Genomic DNA, 10,663 nt, shown 5'->3' on the forward strand with positions numbered 1-10,663 from the left:
TATATTTAATTAATTAATTTTAAAAAAGTAAAGGGCTGTTAAAAATTTAACTTTTAATAAAAGAAAAGATGATCAAAATAATAGATAAAAGTACTTGATAGTCCTGCAACTCCTCTTCAGTAAACTGACTCTTTCCTGCACCCATCCTCACACACTGAATTTTACACAATGTCAACCGTAGACGCCTCAATTATCTTTATCATGAAATTCAATCATTGTTAATCAGCATTACACACTATTGATGGCTAATATGTGAAATGTCTTGTATGACACCTGTCAAAATAAAACGAGATATAAAAACGACTTTATCAAATAATGAAAATTTAATGCTCCCTCTAAATTGACATTACATTTAATTTCCTGTCGATCGCTTAATTATTTCACGTTCATCAGGCGAATTAAAAATCGCTATTGCAATTACAATAGAATTGTATGTACATACATTTTTTTAAAGGGCGCTACTTTATGTGAATATTTTATACTCAGATAATGACGTCATTTACCTGCTTACTATGGTAACAAAGCTATCGCATAACAATACAGGTTCATAACCTCACTTTTAATGAGTCTATTAGACTCACTAAAGCACACGGTCTCGATTGTGAGTAAAAATCACGTAAAAACTCAGTTGAATCTCACTTGCCAGCATCAAAAAGAACGTGCATTCAACTGAGTTATGACGTCACAAGTGAGAATTATTTGAGCTTTGATGTAAATGGAAAGCACCTATCAGCTTTCTGCCTACTTGCACTCTGCACTTTAAACGCAATCCAAAATACGTTCCAAAATTTACTTCTTGGAGTAGAGTAAAAATCAATTGACCAATCAAGATAAAAGAAACAAAAATTTCTTTGTCCTGATTGGTCAATCAAATGCTACTCTATTCCAAGGAGTAAATTTTGGAACGCAACCCTGTACATTGAATATTCAGGCGTCGGACGAAGAAAGAGACAGAAAGAGAAAGGAGAGAGGAAGAGATTAAAGTGCGAAGAAACGAACAGACGCACGTGGACGCACATTAGTGAAGCGATAAGAGCAGAAACTGTGGTTTCTGCTGGAGAATTTTGAACAATTTCAAACGATTCGGAACAAGTCTTGCGACAAAACACAAACAATGGCGACAGAAAAAATCACAAAGGTCTTAAAAGACGTTTACTATGACCAGTTTAAATGGTGGGTTAACGCAAAGTGTACTTGTCGTTTGTTGATAGATCTTGAAATAGATTTGAGAATTGCTGATGAAATATAACTTTCATAATCGGCTCGTGTAAATGTGATTAATTATACCTATATAATTTGTGGAATATAAGTCGAACAATTTTTAATTATTATTACTTTATAATGAAATTAATGCCATAATTTTTTGAAAATTGGAATTAATATATAATATAATTTATATTATAACTACCCAGATTTTAATTGTTTTGTCAGTTATCTCTTTTATAGAAGATATATAATTATATATGTATTATTTATATGTATCGAGAGAGAGAGAGAGATATTTTTAATACAAAATTGATTTATCAAATTATGCAATTTTTTACAACACATGTAAATAATGTTTTATGCTAATATGTTAGTTTTATATTACAGGTCGATAGTGAAAAACATTGCCTTTTTTATAATTGGTGTCAAGATTGCCGTCGAATGCAATGGGATGACTCTTATGCCACCGGCTCCTGTTTAAGTCTATCTTATATAGGACCTGAAAAAGAATTGTTCAAATATTCCAATATCATGTCTCACATCATGTAGATTCATCACAATCTCATCGCAATACAATTTAACTTTAGTTGCATATGAAAATATATAATTATATCTAGAAAACGAAATATTGTTGAAGAATTTTTTAATAAATAGCATTTGTTATCAATTTATAGCTTTTAATTATATATATTTATGATAGCATTTGAAATTATTGCTATTTTCTTGCATATTTATATAGCTTCCTTCAGCAATTAAAAGTGTCACCGATCTGATAATTATTGGGAAGATTTTATATTGTACCTACATAATTTATTCATGACCATATTAAAAGCTAAATAAAAAATAAATGAATTAAAAGACACAAAAAAGATCTTTATTATTGAAAATATTATATATATTAATTTCTTTTAAAAGGTGGTTTTTTGCGCATTTATTTTTGGTTTGCACTTGACTCTTAAACTTTTCCTAGAAAGAGAAAACAAAGATATATATAATTAATAATATTATCTCTCCTTTGCAAAATTTTTTATTTTCGCCGGTCTAATCTTGATAAGTCCCATTTTCCATGTAAAAAAAAAAAAAAAAGAGTTTTATCTTTAGTTTCTTAACATTAATTCATACACCGTGTGGCATATTTATGCGCTTGCGATATTAACACCATGTGACCAACAATCATGAATCGAACGCAACGCAAATGCTCTCTCTCTCTCTCTCTCGCGCGTGCGCAAATTTATCAAGAAGTTGAATTATATATGAACGGAAATTGAAAAAACAATTTCATCTTTCTCTAATCCCAAAAATGTATTATTGGATTTTATTAATTATTGTGTATGGCTGGGGACATCAACTATCAACTCTGCATCTAGTTGATCTCGTTGCATCTCGGCCAATCAGCATGTAATCTCTTAATTTTTTTTTCTGGTACACCTAGGTTTATTCTAAAATCCACTCGTCGAATAGAGTAGTTTTCAATTGACAAATCAAGATAAAGAAACCTTTGCTTCTTTTATCTTGATTGGATAATCAAAAGCTATTCTTCTTCGACGAATAGATTTTAGAACGCAACCCTATATGATAAGGCAAAGTCCTTGAAATGTCTTGTAACATAAACACCTCTAAACTAAACTATAAATTCATATATATAAGTATACGGCAGTATACGGTATAGCAATGCGTAGATAATACATTGTGATGGATGTGTGTGGTTGACATTTGTGTTTGATCAGCTAATTAAATATTAGTACAATCAGCACATTTCCCAATTTGTTTGGTCAATGATCGCAAAAGATTGTAATATAGAACGATAGAAATTTTAATAAATAATTAATCTAGTGTTGTGCATGTGGGTGACAAGTTGTTTTTCACAAATTTGAAGTCTATAAGGATACAACGTCTTTCATACATAAATATAACATTCCCCATCTAAACGTAATATTTATATGTTATCAACATGAAGGAAGAACTTGAAAGCAACGATAGCTCCGAATTATCAGGTAAACATACAATATTGTAAGCAACCAATAATTTTCAATTAATAATTAAAAAAATTATTTTGCTATCAAATAATATTTTTAAAGATGCTTGCAACAATGAATGACTAAAATATTTGTTTTTAGCTGTAATTGGAGTGCTATTGGACTCTTTGGATGATAAAAATCAAGATGTCAAACAATCTGTAATTGAATCGATTGAGAGAATAAGCAAGAAGAATCCAGAGATTGTCATTCATGCTGCTATATATTTTTGGGAAATGCATAGAAAGGTTAATATTCGTAATAATTAAACATTATTATGGCACAATTCAATTATTGTACATTTTTTGTTGTTTCAAATAGATATCTACTGAACATACGGCATCTCTGTTGAATATAATGTCCAATATCTGCAGACATTCAGCTACAAATTTAAACAGAGATTTAGCAACATCTCTCGCTGAAATAGCAGTGACTGAACTAATGAGAGAGACTGAGAATGAGGCAGCTGAGTTGTTAACTGAACTTTGTAAAATATATTGCATGCAAGCCATGGGTGGACTTTTATCTAAGTATGCATTCTAACATCATCTTATAGTTATAATAAATTAATCTATATTTGAGAGAAAGGAAACGATAAGTTACAAAAATTGTATAAAATTATATATAATCTTATAACATGACATATTTGTAGATTAGAACCTGGGATAATTCCTGATGCTGCAATAGTTTCCACAATAGGGAAGCTTGCAATAGCCAATCCATACGGGATGTTGTCCTTTGTTAAAATAATATTAACTATTATGTTACCAATGTTAAGTCAAATACGTGAAGAAGTTCTTAAACAAGCAGTTTGTTTCAGTAAGTATATATATTTCATAATACTTTTGATAGTATTAATAAAGCTGTATGTAATTCAGTTCTTTATTTTCAGTGATTAATAAATTTTGCGAGGCTATAAATGATTATATGATGAATGCAGAAGCCTTAGTTCCAGAAATTAACAAACAAACGTTTGAGGAAGAAATTTGCTCTGTCTGTGATTTTTTAATGCATAATTGGTTGAAAACATCTCGCGATTTTAATTCAATAGAAGCTATTTTAAACGCATTAGTTTCTATAATATCTCTGCTATCCGAGCAGCAAGATAACGAGAGAATTATAAGATTGATACCTATATGTTTAAATCTTTCTAAGAAATCAAATATACGTTTAGCTTCGATAAGGTGAGTTTCATATTCTGTGATAAATTTATTATTGATTGACCATACTAGATGTTTCTCTCTCTTTCTCTTCGTACTTTGAATAGCTTCCCTGTATTGTATATTAAGTTGAAACCAATTATTTTCTCATTAAAGTATTATTATATTTAATAGAGTTTTAGCTGTACTTTTAAATTGCATCAAGACTGAAAGTGACAAAGAGGCAATTCGCACATCTATAGAGCACATACATCAAACTTTATTTGAATATGTCAGTGTCAGTCCCTATGAGGCAACCCCTCGAGATGTGCTTCTTACACATTTCGAGGTACTGCAGTGCTTTAAATCATTGGTCACTTTGTATCCTGAAGAAGGTCTTGATAGGTAATGTGTGATGTTTTCACATTTAGTTAATGAATACAAGATAAATATAAAATTGTGAGAATTATAATCACTCATTGCACATATCTTTTTGCAGAATCTTGCAACAGTTGAAGTCACCGAGTGCCAATCAACGCGCTCGTGCTCTGGTAGTCTTGAAATATTTCATAAACACTCTTCCACCAGAGGTATAGAAACATATAGTTTCATTATCAATGCGACACTTTTCTGATATATACATATTTACCAGGAGGATGGAACATTGCAAAGAATTGCACTGAGCCTACAGGAATCTCTTAGAGAAGATAGTTCATTGCAAATGGTTAGTGCCATAGCGGCACTTGCAGCACGGCCGACATTTCCTCTTCTACCGTCACAGAGAGCTAAATTTGTTCGTTATATGGTAAATAACGCGCAAGATAAAGTTAGAGAAAAATAATAAAGAAATTAATTTTGTCTCGTTATGTAATAGGTGTCGCACTGTGACACGAAAAACGACAACATGAAGCAATGCTCCACAGCTTTGCATTTACTCGCGACAACAGTCGACGACGTTGAGTCTTGGTTGTGGCCGTGTTTGATAAATGCATTGCTGGATCCATCTTGCGTAGCATCTGTAAGTAACACGATCGAAATTATATGTCGTATGTTAATTCTCAAATCTAATTGCTCTTTTTTCTACATAGGTTGTATCCGTATTACGTTCATTGACTCCGTTAACGATAAAAATAATACGTAATGAAAACTCTTCGACAGACGAAAGGGATTTCCCTGGCACGAAAGTCTTAGGCAGATGTCTGGAATTACTAAGCGATCCAGCTAATCGACTCGCAGTGGTGATGTTTTTGAGAGCAGCAGCATCTTTGGTAGGACATCGAGTGAAACCTTACTGGGACGAAAAGTTGTTGGAACTTTCACAGGAATGTTCACGAAAGGAACAAAGAAATCCTCAAAATAGTTCCAAAGAAGCGAAAGATCTCATACAACGGTAACAATATTTAGAGATCAGTTTCTGATTTGCATATATTATTAAGAAAACTTTCTTTAATTTCTTTTTTGATTATCCAGAGATTTAATTTGGGAAAAGAAGATAATAGAGTGGTTGGAAGAGAGCGTGAAACTAGAAGGAGAATCGTGGAGCGGCAAGATTGCTGACGAACTCGCTTCGAAAGCAAGCACACCAAATGTAGCATTATTTTTAGCATGTACGTGCAACAACAATGCTCACATTACTCTCCTTGTCGAACTCGCGCGTTCTCGCGGTACTACCAAGGAATTCGCGCGAGCAATCGGCATCTGCGCCAAACGACACTTGAGTATCGTGTTGAAATTAATGGAGGAGTTTTGCGCCGTCGAGGACGCTAAGAAAGTCCGCGTGTCACTGTTGGGTTTAATGAGAGACACGAAAACCACCGCTACCGCTGAAGCTCCAAAAGCGGGTTTGTTACAATCCTATGCTGAAATAGCTCAGAGGGGGGATCCGCAGAAATTCTTCTCGGTATTTGAAAAGCACGTATTACCGTGGAGTATTAAACAGTTGAACGAATGTAAGGAATTATCTACAAAAGAAGCAGGACTGTCAGTCTTGGAACAAGTAATTTTAATAAATTATTAAATAATTTAATTTTGCGTAAAAATTTATATATTTAAGTATGAAATATTCTTTACTCATCGTATAATGACAGGATTGTTGATTTGTAGGTAGCCAATGCTGTTCATCCCACCAAATTTCCCGAATTTAAGAGTTTGCGTATAAAAACTACTGCTTTAGCTACTTTATTGGGAATTTTACAATCGTCAAGCGGATATAGACCGTTGCAACTTTATCCGGCGATACTGAAAGCAATAAACTCTTTAATGTATGTGACATTTAATAACATGTATTTTTTTTTAAATGTAATAAATTATAGGCATAGGCTCTTGTGTGAATACAATCAAAAGCTAAATAAGAAATGGCAAATAAGAACCAGCACAGTAAGTGGAGCGTATACTTAATTATAGAATAAAAATTTAATAAATATAAAATGAACGTTTGTTGGGGTTCTCTTTAACTTATTTAGAGTAGCAAGTATATCGGGATGACTAATAAATCACAATATTATCAAAGAGAATTGTCAGATAAAACAGTTACATTGTCAAGCGAGGATTGATCACATAATTGTCAAATAAAAGAATATTGTCAGATAAACGAATATAATTAAAAAAAAAAGAATCTGTGTTTATAACATCGAATGGTCAAGCAAACATATGAATCATCCAGAGAACGACTTGCTTTAAATACGCTGCAGATGGCTAAAAAAAAAAGGGACTAAAACGTTTGTTTTATATCTATTAAATTTTGTTTTATAATAAAGTATGCACTCCACTTACTGCGCTGGCTCCCGCGCACACGAGTTTCTGCCATTTTTTATTTAACTTATGATAACATTTATTTAATATTATGCATCTCTTAGGGAAATAAATGTATAATAAGAATATATTTTTAAATATTTCCATATAGACATATAGCGCCAATGCTAAATAATGAAGAAAAACAGATTTTCCTCAGTGCAATATTGGATAAGACGATCGGTGCTAGTTCAGAGGTATCAAAATTAAAATTACAATAATCATATATTTACAATTATCATGTAGATGAGATTAATCAATATCTCTGTTTATTAGATTGATCATCATTTAAATTTAGAAATGATGCAACGAGTCATGAACGAATTGGGAGCCATATCCAGTGAAATTGTATCCGATTCAGCAAATGCATTAGCTGAGCTGGTCGATATATTATTACCATGGATGCAGTCCAAGTCAGATATAGAAAGAAAAATGACTCTGATGGTGTTACATGCAGTGCTTCAGTAAATATTAAACATGTTCCCTTCTTACATCTATATACATACTAGAATTGTAAACAGTTATCTCTTTCATATATAGGTCCTATTATAATTCCTTAAAGTATACATACCCAGGCGGCAAGTTTGATGCTGGACAACTAATAGGAAGAATTTTCTGCTGGTGTGCGGATGATAATAGCAAGTTGAGACCATTAGTGATAGATTGTTTATTTCTCTCTCTGGATATTGCAGCCCGTCATCGTCATATATCACCCGCGAGCGCGTCGATTAAAAATATACAACAAATAAAAGATGAAATGACTGAAAATGATGCGCTGTTATATGGAACCACAAAAGTTAGTTTGTATATTTGAATTACAACTAATCATACACACGCAACTGATCTTATTGTATCATATAAAATATTATTAACGGAAGATCGAGATTGTAAAATTATTTTTGTTTTGATTCTAAGATAATTTTTTTTTGTTACAAACAGAATCTGGCTGTAGTGGTATCAAATAAAATTCCCAATGGTGAGATAGTTGGTTTTGCAGAGGGATTGATAGAAGGCTTACTATTTTATGGAGACATAAGCCTGATAGCGGGAATAGGTCTTACACGACATTTTGATATTAGGGGATCAGAGATATCTAGGACTGATGTTTGTTTAGTTGGTATGTAAAAAACAAATTATATGCCGTTAATTGCTGTTATTTTATCAAAGGAATCGTTTTGATTGTGACAAAAATATTTTCTCTATGTTATAGAGAGTATTATCGTGCAAATGAGACAAATCGAAAATAGGTCCTGCAGGTATGTTGCAATAACGGCTATAGTATCGCTGATGAAGCACCATCCAGAAGAAGTGAGCGAGTATCTTTTATCACAACCGTTACCGTTGGATCCAGGTACTAGATTGTGTTGGAGAGAAATCGGCAATGATGAATATCTCGGAGGCCGAGTAGGTGTCGATTTTCCAATATATATATAGTTTTTATATTACATATTACATAGATATATATAGATCAACATAATTTTTTTTCCAGGCTTTGGAGTTGCTATTGGTAAAACTCGAATCCGGCAATCTATTCAGTGAAGTTACCATGCATTCTGAAAAAAATAATACCGCGTCTCTCTCGTCCTTGGCGGCTATCGTGGGTTTGAAATATCTTTTCGAATCGCCGAATATGGAAATTTTTATTGAGATACATTTACCGGAATTGTTATCGATTCTCCTCAAGTACCTCTCAGGCTGGCTACGGATTGAAGCTCCCGCGTCGCTGATAAACACGAAGTACGGATATGTACCTAATCGAGCTGCGCAGAAGATGAATCCATACGCGGAAGTATATTCTGTAATAACTAGCATATTGATGATCATCCAGCCAAATGTCGCGTACAATTTACTGGCAAAAGCCGTACGTATTAGAGTGCTGTTTAGATAGTTTATATGTGATTGTCCCGATTTTACTGTGTGAATGTGAAACTTTAGGCATCCTCTTTCGAGACGCAAACCGAGGAGAACGTGATATTGATTGTACGAACGTTAATTAAATGCATATCGAGCAAAAATGAAGATACGTTAAACATGGCGCAAATAGTGGGTAAATTGGTGACGAGTACCATACCCATACAACGCGCGGTTGCCGTGACGTTTTACACGGAACTGATCGGCAAAGTTGACTGCGGAGTTATATGGCTTGAAACCATAATTAATACCCTTCACGAATGCAAGACCGATTCATCGTCCTTGGTGCGAAAACACGCCACCATTGGACTTGCTAGAATAGGCTATTTGAATCCGAGACTGGTAAAATATCAGCTTTCTCAATCGCCACTTTATTTTCACATATGTACATTTTTTATATATACTGACGATCGTCATCTTTCAGATCGACGAATACTTTGACAATTGTATGGATGCCTTACTCGATGGACTGGAAGAGACCGCTGGCGGGAAAGGCGGCGCTGAAGTGGTACTCGAATCGTTGCGGGGTCTCTCGGTATTGTTGTCGGCTCAATGCAAGAGACCTGTAAGCCCGCGAGTGGTGTTAGCTTTGAAACCATTCATCGAGAAGGAAAATTGGGAAATGAAGCTCGCCGCCATAAATGCTCTGGGCGCGATAGCTATAAATTGGCAAAAATCATTTGCATTGCCGAACGATGATTTGATCGATCATCTTCTAGGCTGTTTGCCATCTTTGATAATAAGATTGGAAGACTCGAACACAATGGTAGTTACGGTAAGATTTATATCGCATTGTACTGTAAAATAGATTAATAAATATACGCGTTCAGATATTTGATATATTTATTTATGTCGTTTACGCGACAGGCAGCAAAGGAGACATTATGTAAGGCTACGGCTATTCTGCAAAATGAGAAATTATCGCATGTGATATGTAGTAATTTGGGACCAGAAGCGAAGTTTGATTTTGAGACTTTTTCGAAGGTTTTGATAAATTGTTTGAAAGAGGAATTTCCACAGAGAGCGGAAGAACTCAGGTAAATATACAATATGTAATGCAGATTTTCGTATAATATAAATTTCGTAAAATACATATATTCTGTAAACTTTGCCATTTCCTTGCCAGAAACGCTGTTGTTCGAGGCTATTCCAAATCGGAAAATGATCGTACCAGAGCTACATCTGCGCTGCTCTTAGGATTATTTAGCTCTCCGAGGCCCGAGGACATACAAAGACTGTTACAACTTTTACGTGATAGAAAAAGTATTGTAAGAATACGTGCTTCGCAAGCTATCTCGTTTTGCTTTACGCTTTAGCGCGGATAATGATAATTTGATAATTTGTCGCACTAGTTATGAATTGCATCTTACTTTTAAATTACAAGATTTGTGTGTAGGGGTATTTTTTTATTCTTTTGTGATATAGTTTATTGTAAAATATATATTTACAGAGATAAATTTATTTTTATAATGCATATATATATATATATATGCATTGTAAAAATAATGAAATTACAAGTGTGTGTAGGGGTATTTTTTTATTCTTTTGTGATATAGTTTATTGTAAAATATATATTTACAGAGATAAATTTATTTTTATTAT

General features: G+C 33.4%; 2 protein-coding genes and 1 long non-coding RNA gene across 5 annotated transcripts in view; 2 read left to right on the forward strand and 1 right to left on the reverse strand.

The window, feature by feature from the left end:
• LOC115239926 (calcium and integrin-binding protein 1-like) overlaps positions 1-776 on the reverse strand; it is a 2,299-nt gene extending 1,523 nt beyond the window's left edge. Inside the window, exons 1-3 of one of the 3 annotated variants that reach the window (XM_029814796.1) lie at positions 504-754; positions 351-408; positions 95-273 (exon numbers count right to left, since the gene is read on the reverse strand). In XM_029814796.1, the coding sequence (XP_029670656.1) occupies positions 95-145 (51 nt within the window). In that variant the 5' untranslated portion in view covers positions 146-273; positions 351-408; positions 504-754. Of the gene's footprint in view, positions 1-94; positions 274-350; positions 409-503 lie in introns of all 3 variants that reach the window. The other 2 variants (XM_029814795.1, XM_029814797.1) reach the window with 2 other exon arrangements.
• A 150-nt stretch (positions 777-926) lies between these two features.
• LOC115239928 lies at positions 927-2,068 on the forward strand. The gene is made up of 2 exons (XR_003884694.1): positions 927-1,173; positions 1,594-2,068. It is a non-coding gene; the product is annotated as an uncharacterized LOC115239928 (long non-coding RNA).
• Positions 2,069-2,741: 673 nt separating this feature from the next.
• Positions 2,742-10,556, forward strand: LOC115239964 (maestro heat-like repeat-containing protein family member 1). Its single transcript, XM_029814859.1, has 22 exons — positions 2,742-3,200; positions 3,324-3,469; positions 3,543-3,751; positions 3,874-4,040; positions 4,114-4,405; positions 4,556-4,765; positions 4,860-4,950; positions 5,013-5,165; positions 5,235-5,378; positions 5,449-5,750; positions 5,831-6,356; positions 6,464-6,621; positions 7,263-7,347; positions 7,427-7,614; positions 7,691-7,946; positions 8,090-8,267; positions 8,361-8,554; positions 8,640-9,011; positions 9,086-9,403; positions 9,486-9,836; positions 9,929-10,098; positions 10,188-10,556. The coding sequence occupies exons 1-22, from the start codon at positions 3,158-3,160 to the stop codon at positions 10,375-10,377; spliced, it is 4,743 nt and encodes a 1,580-aa protein (XP_029670719.1). The 5' UTR covers positions 2,742-3,157; the 3' UTR covers positions 10,378-10,556.
• Positions 10,557-10,663: the final 107 nt, after the last annotated feature.

Source organism: Formica exsecta, unplaced genomic scaffold (genome assembly GCF_003651465.1).
Source record: "Formica exsecta isolate Colony F162 unplaced genomic scaffold, ASM365146v1 scaffold4, whole genome shotgun sequence".
NCBI classification, from domain to species: domain Eukaryota; kingdom Metazoa; phylum Arthropoda; class Insecta; order Hymenoptera; family Formicidae; genus Formica; species Formica exsecta.